The sequence below is a fragment of the Cyprinodon variegatus genome, unplaced genomic scaffold (genome assembly GCF_000732505.1).
Source record: "Cyprinodon variegatus isolate N-32 unplaced genomic scaffold, C_variegatus-1.0 Scaffold1468, whole genome shotgun sequence".
Lineage (NCBI taxonomy): Eukaryota > Metazoa > Chordata > Actinopteri > Cyprinodontiformes > Cyprinodontidae > Cyprinodon > Cyprinodon variegatus.
In genome coordinates, this window is record NW_015151921.1 from 68,058 (window position 1) to 81,206 (window position 13,149).

The window sequence follows — 13,149 nt, forward strand, 5'->3', positions numbered from 1 at the left end:
TGTAAAAATGTAAGGAGTAGAAGTAAAAAGTCGCCATAAAAATAAGTAGTAAAGTAAAGTAAAAATATCAGAAAAATCTACTTGAGTACAGTAATGAAGTATTTGTACTTCGTTACTTCCCATCTCTGGTGTCTGACAAGGATGTGCTGCTTCTCTTTAGATCTTAATGTCCACAAATAATGACTGATAGAAGAATATTTTAGTACAAAGATTGATGTTTAAAAGGGAATTGTAGGGGACCAGTCAAGGGCCCATCAAGGTAAGCGGTGGAAATTTTAAATGGCTACTACTCTATAAGGGAATTAAAAATGCATTTCTGACTGTTTTAACTTTCAATTATTTATTCTAATATTGTGGCATCATATTCATAACCTATAAAATTTTTAAATATTTAGTTTTGCTCTCACTTAAGGGGTCATTCCCTACCTGTAGCTGGATTCAACTTGGTGTCTCGTTCAAAAAGGATGAAAGGGGAAAGTGACTGTGAGTTTAAGGATTTCTCTGCAGCAGCGGGGGCGTTACTTCTATCTGTTTTGTTTAAGATGGAGCAAAACCAAAAACCAAAGCTCCTAACTTACCTGTTACTTCAGTTCCGACCTTCACCTATGGCCAGTCTATATAGAGTATTTTGAAAAGGCAGGGGTCGCGTTGGAATTATTGCTTTTTTGGCTACAAGCAGAGGCAGAATAAAGTTAAGCAACCGCTTATAAACTAAACTTGCGGAGAGACGGATGGGGGAAAAAAAAGAACAAATTCAATACACAGCAAATGCATAATACATAGGCGAAGAACTGGAAAGAGAAGATTGCTTAGAGAGAGATAGAGGGCACATATATGTGGACTTGGTTTCTTTCATTAGGTCTGCAGTTGAGGTCTTTATACAGTATGGAGGAAGGAAAAAGAAAACAAGGCAGTAGATTGGACCTCGAATGAAAGTGGCGGATATTTCACATCTAATATTGCTGATTGATTCTGCAGAGAGTTCTTCACAATCTAACTTGATTTAAAGTAGCAGGAAAATGAGAGGGCCAGAGCATTTTTCTATAAAAAAAAATAAACTGATTTCGCTGGAAGCATTAAGATTGGTGCCTTGATTAAATCAGAAGGCAACTGTGTTACACTTTAACATAGGATGGTAAAGCACTAGCTGAACTGGGTCAGTGAAGTTTTTCCTGATTCAATCCGAAATGTGTGGGTGCAAATCCTACACCTTTTCCATTGAGCACACTATGTTGGAAATCTAACTCCTACAGAAAGAGCATTTCCCCTCTTTTTCTATTTCCTCTGCACTTTCCCAGGCTCTCTCTTTTGATTCCCTGCTGTTCGCTAACAAGAGAGGACAGCCAATCGAAGTGACCCACCGTAAGCTTGCCATTTCCCCGGCTCTTGTTTTCTAGCAGAAAAGCAACCCCACACTCTCGTAGGCCATTTAGCCGCAGCAGTAATGACAGAAGCAAACAGATGCTGGATCCAAATCGCCATAAATGGATGTGGTAAAAGGCACAGAGGCAAAGAAAAACAAAGCGAAACTAAAACACAATGCTTTTGGTTTGTTTTTCTGCATTAAACAAGTTGAGTAAATACAAAAAGCACTTATCAAATGATTCATTAATCAAGTAAAAAAGCTCTACAACCAACCTGGCTCTATATAGGTATGATTTATGTAAAAACTAATCAGTCAGCTTATTTAATCATGATAGAGATGCTACAAAATCCTGTGAATGCAATCATTCAATCTATATATATATATATATATATATATATATATATATATATATTGTTACATGCCTGCCAGGCTGTTTGTTGTTCTTTCCCCTCCCCCCTTACCTTTGCTTCTACACAGGTAGCAGAAGCTGGGATCTACCTTCCCTTGATTGATTCTCTCCACCTTTGGACCAATCAGGATCCAGGGAGGTCCTATATAAGCAATCCACTTAGAGATCCTACCCCCTTCCTTGGCTGGCTTGCTGCATGTTTTGTTCTGTGTGTTTAATGGTCTGTGGTGGGAGTTAGTGGACAAGGTAAGGTTGGGGTACCCTGTACATTTCATCACGTAGGAGACTTTCTGTTAAACACACTAGGTGAGTAGGTGGATGCCACCCTTGTAAAGTTTTGGTGAATCTTTTTGTTAGATTAGTTTAGCAGGGTTTTTGTTTCATTTGTTTTATGTAGCTTAGACCGTAGGTAGGCCCTGTTTTTGTTATATTATTTTCTTTGATTTGGCACCACCTAATCGTCCCTTTCTCCCCCACCATTTGTATGAGTTGCTTGGGATTTTCTGTAACCAATAAATCCCAAATCTTTCTTTTCTAACATTCACTTGGTCTCTGAATTTTTTTGTGGCTGTCAAGTTACTTCCCTCTCTCCCCAGTAAAGGGGGGGGGGCGCGTAACAAGTGGGGGCTTGTCCAGGATTTGAACCCGGGACCTCTCGCATTATATCGCATATTGTTACGCCCCCCCTCCCCTTTACTGGGGAGTGGGGGCTTGTCCAGGATAGCCACTTTTTCTCTGAATTTTTTTGTGGCTGTCAAGTTACTTCCCTCTCTCCCCAGTAAAGGGGGGGGGAGCCGCAACAATATATATGTATAAAACCCATGCAACTTTTCTTTTTGGCACCTTCTTTTTGACTATTGAGCCGATGTAACAAGTTTCTTGATTAAAGTTCTCCCCTGTGAGATCAATAAAGTCAATCAATCAATATATCCACAATTCATTTCAATTAAACGTGTGGCAAAATTTGATTGGAAATTAAAAAAGCTTTTAAAAAAGTATTGTTTATTTCCAAGAAACATTAATAAGTAATAAACATTTTTCCTTTTTGAATGTTGTTTAGTAACCATCTGATCACACAGCTCTAAAATACCACTGATATTAAGGATGGATGTGAAAATATTTCTGCTCTGTTATCTGTGAAGCCATTCTGTTTGGTTTGATTCTTCTGTTTGAGTTCTTGGTTTATTTCAGTGGCAGTAGAAAATACATCTTTGCCTCATTGGAGCATTTCAGTCATATTTTTTCCCAAATTGGATTTTGAAGCTCCCTTTAAAAGTAAAAAGATAAACTTATAAAGTGGCTTTCTGAAGGAGAATAATTTAGAAACCTGAAGCAGAACAGAAGGAAGGAAAACTGTCTGTTGACAGCCGCCTCATTTGTTCAGAGAGAAGCAGCGCAAAGATCTGCTGCATTTAGAGCTGTACTATTGGTTGTTTGGAATATTTTTTCTTTTGTGTGCCAATGATGCCATCGCGTTTTAGCAGGAAATAAAAAAAAAAAATACACACAGCTTTTTACACAAGAAGCTTAGAAGTACTTCCAATGCTTTCAGAAAAAACCTCTGCTGCAGCTTGAAAGAGAGGTAAACTGGAGCAGGATGTTTGCCTTTATCGTGCTTTTACCTGTAATGTCAGGCTTCTGTGGCATGAAGAACTGATAGAAGGTGGGTTCCGATAGGCCCTTCACATTGCGGGCTGTGATTTCCACCTCATATCTCGTGTTCCACTGCAGCGGCTGCAGCATCGCAAAGTCATTTGCTCCTGGAACCAGTTTGGTCATCCACTGTTCCTCTTTGTCCTACAGGAGAGGGATAAAGAATAAACAAAACAATCAAATCATGTTACTTTGATAAGCAACTGTTCATTCTTTGTGTTTTAATCTGGTCTCTCTTTACCCTCCCTTTGCCACTCAACTGGAAACAAAAAACTGAGGCTGAGGAATCGGCACTAAAGGAGAGCCAAATGAACTGCCTGCCCGCGGTTTATGTACCAACCTGGCAACGCTTTCCACCAGAGCTGGAGGAGCAAAATAAAGGGATGATTTGTGCAACACCTGACTATAAAATTACAGAACTCTTTGAATTGCAGTCATACCCAAAGCAGTTACTCTCTGATGCTAGATAATGGCCAAAGATTGTAATTTAATGTTTGAGTATCCTGCTCTGACTACATATCCTAAACCTCTTGCCTACAGCAGGAACTCTCTCTCAAATTCTGCTCACCTTTTTTTTTTTTTTTTGGTAAAAGAGAGCTTCAAGCGAGCTAAGATGCAGAAAAACAAGACATCCAGTCACTCAAAACATTGTTTTATTATTATAATTTAATTATTTTCCCCCATAGAATGATGCTGCCACCATCATGCTTTGCTCCAGGTAATTTTTCTATCACAGGAGGATATCCGCCCTGTTTAAACCTTATATACTTGAAGTGAAATTATCTGTGAATAAGAGAACTGAAGAAGTACCGGGTGCTGCAACCAAAGCCACAAAGGACTTGCTGAGAAATAAGCGGTGGAAAGTTCGTAGTCCAAATAAGATTGCACATGTTAAAGCTTTTTTTTTTTTTCTTTACACTAAATAAATCTATATACATTTTTGTTATATGCCAATTATGAAACCACATGACGATGTCAAAAAAAGAAAAACCATTTGAATATTTATGACTTGTTTAATTGTCAAACTGTCCTTCTTTAAGAAGTAACATAAAGACAAGCATCCAGTATTGACATAATGATAGAATATATTTGCTTTATAAAAACAAAAAAAAAAGGAAAACACACCTCAATGTGTATTTATAAACTACATTTTTATGAACATGTGATCATTGGATTTGCTTTTTTTATTTCCATAAACTTATAAAACAAAGATGGCCACCATGTTTGCAAGCTCCCATGTTTGCAAGTGAATCTACAATTTGCTCTTCAGGGATGTTAACCATTAAAATTATGCAAAACCTTTCTATTTTTCATTAGCAAATACTTCCCACACTATACATGCCTGTCTTTCTAATTAAATGATAATTAAAATCAAATTATTAAAATGAACGGGTTACATCTCTTACTGAAACTGGAAGTGAAACACAATCTAAAGTGGAACAACTCAACTTGGTCATCAGCAGAAAACTACTCCAGCCGTTTTTGCTCGCTGGAAAAAAAACAAACAACCAAATACTCAGTCTTGCACGCTGTGAAGGGATCATGTCAAATAGAGTAAACAAAAAAAGAAACAAGTACGAGTGTGAGTTATTTTCCTGAAAATGTAAGAGCACGCCTTCTGCAGACTGAATGCCCTCATGTAAATTTAATGAATGCTTGATTTCCAAACTGCGCCTGTTGTGTTTCGGGGTTTTTTTTGCTCGCCGTCACAAAACTGGAGTGATAAATGTGAAACATTTATTCTGTCGGCTGAGGAGAACTGCTCAGTAATCAGAGCAGCTCATGAATAATAATTTTAAAAAGTGAAACCAGGTTTAAAGTGCACCAGAAGGTGGTAAAACTATTTATTTGAACAAAAACTGAGAAAACTTTCTGGCCATTCTGGAGATGATTTGCTCCTTATTTTATCATTGCTCAGTAATAAAAATAATAATTCGGGTTTAAATATTTTAATGAGCTCTTCAGGAATGTTGACCTTGTCTTCCATTTAAATGGAAATTATTATGAGTTAATTTGTGCTTATTTGACTACTATTCAAAAGTCCCAGTCTATTGGGTCGTATTAAAGGCTGGTCCAAGTTGGATTGGCTCTATCAGTTTGCATTAGGGATAGAATAGAATAGAATGGAATAGAAAATCACTTTATTATCCCACAATGGGGAAATTCTGGTGTTTACAGCAGCAAAAACATAAACCCCCCCTTGAATCTCTGGACTAAATTCATCTCCACTGTGCATGTTTGTAATGTCAGCAGGACGTTTTTCTCTTAACTGACCTTTATCCAATGGCTCCTGATCCTTGATGGAGGAGGTGGCTCTAAATGTAATGTGTGGATGAACATGCTGCCAACATGGAACAGCTCAGCCCTTAACTAAACTAAAACGGCCACCCAAATACAAAAGTATGATGCAATGAAGGCCCATAACAGATCGGGAAAAAAACTGCAGACACAGTAATGAAAAAGAAATGTGAGGGTTGGGTTAAAAAAGAGTAGCTAAAGTTGAGGATGAGTGGAAAAGTACGGGTATGCTTAAAAACAGGCAGTTTCATCTTCTACACATAAAGAGTTTCCTTAATTTAGACAGTTCTACACATGCCTAAATGATTGAATGTAATCGATTTAGTGTCCATGTAAACAAAGATTTTGAATTGTATATCAACCACGGCTTGGATCAGATTACCGAAGTTCTGCTCATGTAAACGTAGCTAGTTTCTCAAACATTGACAGCTCCATTGTTATTCCCATGTCATAATATCATACGGTCTGCATATTTTCACCTATGCAACATCATTTTACTACTGCTTTAATGGCTACAAATTGAATTTTGAAATCAGGTTAAAATCTCCCTCTTAGCATTTAAAGCCCTTCCCTACCTGTCTAATCTTCTCCATCTTGCTACGCCCTCCAGTACTCTCTAATCTTCCTCCTCTATCCACCAATCTGTCGCCCCTCCAGAACTCAGAAACACGACTGCTCGGCCACACTTCAAATTTACACTCAAAACTTACCGTTTTAAAAATTTATTTTCCCTACGATTTCATTTGCAGTTGGAATTTTAATCTGTTTTATTATCTATTTTGTTATTAATGTTTATGTTTCTTGTATTTAAGCAAAGTATGCTGACCTTGAGTGTCCAGAAAGGTGCCTGTAACTTAATTGTATTATTATTAAAAATATTTGTATTCAGGAAAAAAAAAAAGAAGGGAAAAAATGTCTGGAAATTCACTCGTTTTTAAAAGTCTATTCTCCTTCCCCCAAAAGGAGAGTCCATATGGAAGACTTTCAAAAGAAACTTGTCCTCGTAAAAAGGTATTTTATATCTTTAGAACCACTTTCAATTTGACGACTTCAGTAAAACTCATTTTTGAGACATTTTAAAAATCCTTTTAACTGAGGAGCATAAAACGAACCATTTAGGCCACAAAGAGAAGCAAACCCAGCCACATAGTGATAACCGCAACTAGGCAGAATTTACTTTTCTAAAAGACCAGCGTATTCTGATGTTTAATGAATGCAAGGAGGATTGACTATAAAAAATATAATTATATATTTAAAATATATATTTAAAAATATATATAAATATATTTTAGAAATTATATATATAGAAAAATATGTCTGAATATTACGGGCAACAATTAATTTGAATAAATATTAGCATTTTCTGAATACAAACAAACAATAATCTATATATAAATATACATCTGTAATTAAAGTTTTCATCACTACGCATGCACCATTGCCATCTTGTCTTGTCTTACATGTGTTTTTGTGCAGTTTCTGTACTGCTGCAGCTTATTTTTACATTTGTTTTCAACCTTTGTCCCTTATTTTCCAAAAGTTTTCTTTGTCTCTTACTAATGATTGTACTGTCCTCTCCAATGCTATTGATGTTTTTAATGAGTTTAATACATTTGCATGCATACATTTGCTGCTGTCCATTAACATGTAATTGTCTATTTGTATTATTATTATTAGTCTTTTTGCTGCAAAAGTATGTTTCATGCCATGTATTACTTTGCTTTTCAGATATCAAGGGTGCCTTTTTTACGCACATCTGGGCAAGAAGAAGCTTTTTGGCCACCTCTGGCATACTTGATAGTTGTAATGTTAATTTAATATGAATCCTTTTAAAATATACTAAAGTGAACCTAAATAAATAGCATCTCCAAGCCTAAATAAACAAAAAAAAAAAAGCTAAATTATTCAACAAAATTTATCAGAAAATTATCATAGACAGTAATAATAAAGTAAATCACAAATAGTTTATACAGTTGTACTTGAAAGTTTACATACCCATCCATTAAAGACAGAAAAAAAATCAGCTGCCATAAAAAAATAAATTAATAAAAAATCCAATTGACAAAAGTAGCAACACTTTGAAGCAATCGCTAAATCAGGTGTTTTCAGGAAATGTTTAGCCAGGCTTTTGTTCATGAGCAATGTACTTTAATTTGTATGGGTTGTTTTATTTTTTTTTAAATATTTTTCTACATTAAAATTTTAAATCAGTTTCATTTTACTAAATTATAATTTAGTATTTTTTTTTATATCTTTTTTATTTGAATAACTGTTGTGAATTTATAATTTTCTTAATGGGAGGGGGTGTAAATTTTCAAGCACAGCTGTATAACAGAGGGTCATTTGCTAAAGAGTATTAGAATAACTAACATGCATCAAAAAGCTGAGTCCAACTTTGATATTTAGATGCTGTAATCTGGTTAATTTGTTAAATTCAAATTTTTTACCAGGATAAAAACCAAACAAAGGAACAAAGTTGAGTTTTCTACCCACTGTTTTGTACTTGACGATATATTCCACAATGGGCATCCCCCCATCGTCCTGCTTGACCAGCCCCAGCCTGTAGGCCTTCCCAACACCTCTCTGCCCGTGGACCGCAGGTGGACTCGGTTCTCCTGATGATAAAAACAGTACATTTTTTAACTCATTCCTCCTTTATTAGCTCTTCTTTCAAGCATTTAGCCCTCAGCAGGTGCAGAAGTATGACGTCAGTATCCGTTTCTGCAGCCATGCAGGGCCAGACTGCAGGATGAAAAAAACGCTTATCAGGAAATCCCTGCGGTACATGGTTATTAAAGCGGCAGATTCACATGAGAAAAAGATTCTGACAGAATCCATTCCAGGTTCTGATAATCTAAATTCATATCACTGAAACTCAGGGAGATTGTGGCCCTCTCCAATATAAATATGCCCCGGTTGTGTAATATGGCAAATAGGCCTCATTCCACAGAGTTGCTGATGCTCTGAATAGATTCTGGAGGCATGTAATGCATTTGTATGCATTTCTGTCACACATCCAATATTTGTATTAAATCAGAACCAAAACATTTCCATATTTCTGCTGAATTATGCTGTTTTAGCGCTGCTCACTGTCACAGCTTATAAAATACAACTTCCTGAAAACCGTCTGTGAACTGCTGAGAGGTGCCAATAACTCAACATTAACACCCTCTGAAAGGTTATAAAAGCATTAAAGTGATAGATAGGAGCCATTATGACGGTGTCTCATAGCTTAAACATACATGAGGTCTGGATTGGGTCCTGATTTGATGGTATGAGCGAACAGCGCCAGACTTACGGATGGGTAGGGTCTGGAAGGTCTCTGTGTGGCTGAACTCCCCCTGACCCTTCCCATTCACGGCCGCCACTCGGACTTCATACGTCGTGTTGGGCTCCAAGCCAGTCAGCACCACGGTGGCTGCAGAGGGACAAAAGCAGAGCTCACTTTATTTTCATTTCATGTATCAGCCATACAGCGGATTAACAGTAAAAGGAGGAGGGTGATGGTGCTCCGGAAAAGCGTCTGAAGATATGGAGCTCCTAATGAATAAAAAGGAATGTGATGAGTTCGACTTTAACACATCATCTCTGATGTAGAAATTCACTTAAACTCCATTTTACAAACAAATGTAACCCAAAAAATGAGGCTTTTTGAATTTAAATGAATACATGGAACCATACCATAGAGCTCAGAGATTCAACTCAAACCTTATTTTCCACAGTTGAACCTGTTCAAACAGAACCAAGGGCTCATAGTGAATAACCAATCAACTGGATTTACAAGACAGTGGTTCATGGAGTTTTTCCAGATATTCTACACTGCAAAAAGCAATCTAGAAATAAGTAAAGATTTCTTTATTTAAAGCTACAGTGTGTAATTTTCAGCGACATCTAGCGGTCAGACTGCAGACCGCAGCAACATGAACATCTCCCCCCCACTGCTTCTCCCCCCCAACAGTACGGCGAATGTTACGGGACAAAATGTCTTCCACGACGTCCGCATCACCTACCTTCTCAAGTGATGAGGTTTGTTTACATAGATAATTTTACAGATAGTATTTCATTAGTCTGTGTGTTCAGTACCGTCTCAGTTCATCTCTCTCAACTTGCCGTAGTTACTTTCGAGCGTAATGGGCGATCTCGCAATCACTAGTTTGTTGGCTCTGCGCTGCCGTAGCGCAAAGATGTCTGCCTCCATGGCTGCGAGACCCGCTCCTATGTAATTATAAATAACGAATTCTAAGGCAACACAAATATTAAGGTTAAGAGGCTGAGCTCATAGATGATGATAAATAACATAGTTATGTATAATATATTACATTTCTGACTGTATATCCCTGTAATTATTACACACTGTAGCTTTAATTGCATTTACTTTTATTTTCAGCAGCTAAATAAGTTATTTTTTCCCAATGGAATGAGTATTTTTACTCTTAAAATGAGATAATTAGATAATATGCACTTGAAATAAGACAATGCAATAGTTTTTTTCTTACTTTAAATGTAAATTTTCTTGTTCCATTGGTAAAGTGTATGATTTACCTCCTAAACTCAAGAAAAAATTCCCTTATTTGAAGAAAAATAGACTTCTTTAGATTTTAATTTTTTGCAATGTTAGCATTTTAAACATCTGAATGTAAAGCAACAGCAGAGCTAAGATTTAAAAATGGGCTAGCACTAGATTATTCGGGGTGGCATCATGCTGAAAGTTCTATGAAATTAATAATTATATGCAAGATGTATGGAGATTATTTCCAGTTAAAATGCTAATAGTTAATTTTTTTAAAAGTAGAAGAGTAAGAAGCAACCATCCAATCATGAAAATGACCAGCGCCATAAGAAAGTTATTACAAACATACTCAATAACATTAAATTACTTTTAAAAATAACTCAACAATTAAAGTTACTTGAAGAAAATCAATTTTTTTCAATGCTAAAACAATCTAAAATTAAAAGAAACATTCTGAAAATAAGTGTATTTACTTTTTATTCGAGAAGGTAAATAAATGGATCTTCAAAGTAATTATCATTATTAAAAAATAACATAATTAGATATTATGCACTTGAAATAAGGGACTACGGTTATTTTTTCATGCACATTTTTTATTTTATTTGCATAATGTCTCATACATAGATTTCATTTTTTTTCTTTATTTCAGTGTGCAATTAATGCATCAATAAAAACCTGGCAATAACCCATAGAATAAAATACAGGTAAAATGAATGGTAGCAGGCAACATGCCTACAGTATATAGCAAGAAAGATAAATATCTAAACTAAAGAAGGCGCAAGTATCTATCACTCATGTTGGGAAACAATTTACTGCCTCTGCTTATTCACAATGATAAATAAATAAATCTTGATAACTACATGTTGCTGGAATTGAGACTATTTATCGTACATTTGATTAATTTTGTCTCAGCAGGGTTATTGATTTTACCTCAAATTATGGGTAAAATAAACTTTTAATTAGCCAACAAAACTCAATTTACTCGAAATAAAACAGACTTTTTCTAATTTTAAGTTGAAAACACTTATCCAACTAACAGAATATTTACTTTACATGTCAGAATCACTCAATTTCTGGCTAAATATTCTTACTATTTTTACTGTTTGCTTATCAAAATTCCCTTCTTTTTAATGCTGCATGCTGACCTGCTGGTGCCACACTGAGTTCTTGTGCTTCTTCATCCTTTTCTTCTTGATTTCTCTGTCCATCTTCTACACTATGGCTGCTGAAACTGGGGCAGGGATCTGATCTACTAATTTTTGACTTCCGTTACAGTAATGCAGTTTAATAACATATTTGATTATACTTATTCTTCCTTGTGTTTCTCTTCTGCCGTCATCTAGTAAGGTGGAAAAGCGCTCAATAGGCGGCAAAAGAAGGCCATCTGGGCAATGCTGATCCGCTTCATCACAAAAAGGAAGTTTTCTCAATCAGAGGTCTCCCAATTTAACACAGACCACTACAGGAAACTCTAATATGAGGAAAATTTGATTGTTAATTTACAGTTAATAACCTTGAGTCTTAGTGGAAACGTCTTCAGCAATTAAAAGGAGGCACAAATATCTCCATGGCAACAAAGAGAGCAACTCTCTCACCTTAAAGACATTATAAGCCGTGATTTTTTTTCTTTCAATTTACAGTATTTATTCTCTATCTAAGTATCTGTTATAACAACTATAACAATGATTGACCATCCAGCTGTCTTCAGCCTGAGAGGAGCAAATGCTGCAGCTGCAAGATGTGGGACAGTAGTTATCCTATCAATGAATAAACATCTGAATTTAAAGTGCTTTGCATGCCATTTCAAGGACTTGACATTTTTATAACTGGTAGAACAGCTTCCTTTTATTTAAATTCAGCATGTTTTTTATACTGCTTGGGCGTTTAAACCATAACCCTGTGGAACAATGGGAATATAAATCTGTTTTTGTCCAATTTCTGTGTTTTAAATGATATTCCTGCTGTGGAAGGATGTCTGTGTCAACATCTGCTGCCAGCAATGGAGGTTAAAGCGAATAATTATTCCCAGCAACATTTTCTAACAATAAATTAAACATAGGCTACAGGTGGTTTGGCAAAAGGAAAAGGAGAAAATTAAGCACAGGGAAAAAGCGTGAACAAGGACGGTTGGGCAGAAGAAAAGGAGGTAATGATACAAGAAAGGCAGCAAAGGACATAGGGTGCAAAGAGGGAAGGAGTCACAAACAGACGGAAAATTATGGATAAAGATGGAAAAACAGGTGAAGAAAGACATTTAAGATAAAAGGGTGGTAGAGAGGAACAGCAGAGGATAATGAAGACAGGGAGCTGAAGGGGGAGGAGTAATAAACAATGATGCTAAACTTAGAAGGCACGAGCGGAAAAGAATTTAATATAGATGAAACAAAATGTACAAAAAAAACAAAAATAAGGTAGGAAACAAATCCTCAAGAAAATTAAATCAAAATACTTAATGATTTTTAGCCAAGAAGTAAAAATGTACAACTTCAATCAAAAAAGGGAGTACTTCCTTAATCTTAAAGAAAATATAATAGTAAAGATAATTTTAGGCATCATGGTGAAAAGGTTTGGACACACCAGCCCACATGGACAGTTTTACCACAATAGATGCTCATTTAAAATGCTCTAAACAAAGGGAAGTTTTCTTATCGAATAACAATCCTATTTAAATTTCAAATCCTCTCTCTATAACCTCAGCTGTTCCTACAAGCCAGCAGAGAGCCAGCAGCGTAATGAGCTTGAGTGAAACTTGTTGTTTTTGCCAGTCTGAACAAATTAAATACTTGACTGGTAATAGGTGCTTTTGCAGTCCTTTGGTCCTGGAGTTGAAAACATTTTTTATTTTTTTTTGCAATTTGCAGTAGTGTGTTGGTTTCATCCCAGGCTGTGAGCAGGCGCTTCAATCTGGGCAAG

General features: G+C 36.1%; 1 protein-coding gene across 1 annotated transcript in view; it reads right to left on the reverse strand.

Moving 5' to 3' along the window:
* The window catches only part of ncam2 (neural cell adhesion molecule 2), a 96,764-nt gene that overhangs the window by 36,695 nt on the left and 46,920 nt on the right, over positions 1 to 13,149 (reverse strand). The window contains 3 exon segments of the mRNA XM_015403222.1: positions 3,398 to 3,572; positions 8,220 to 8,341; positions 9,025 to 9,144. Of these exon segments, the coding sequence (XP_015258708.1) occupies positions 3,398 to 3,572; positions 8,220 to 8,341; positions 9,025 to 9,144 (417 nt within the window).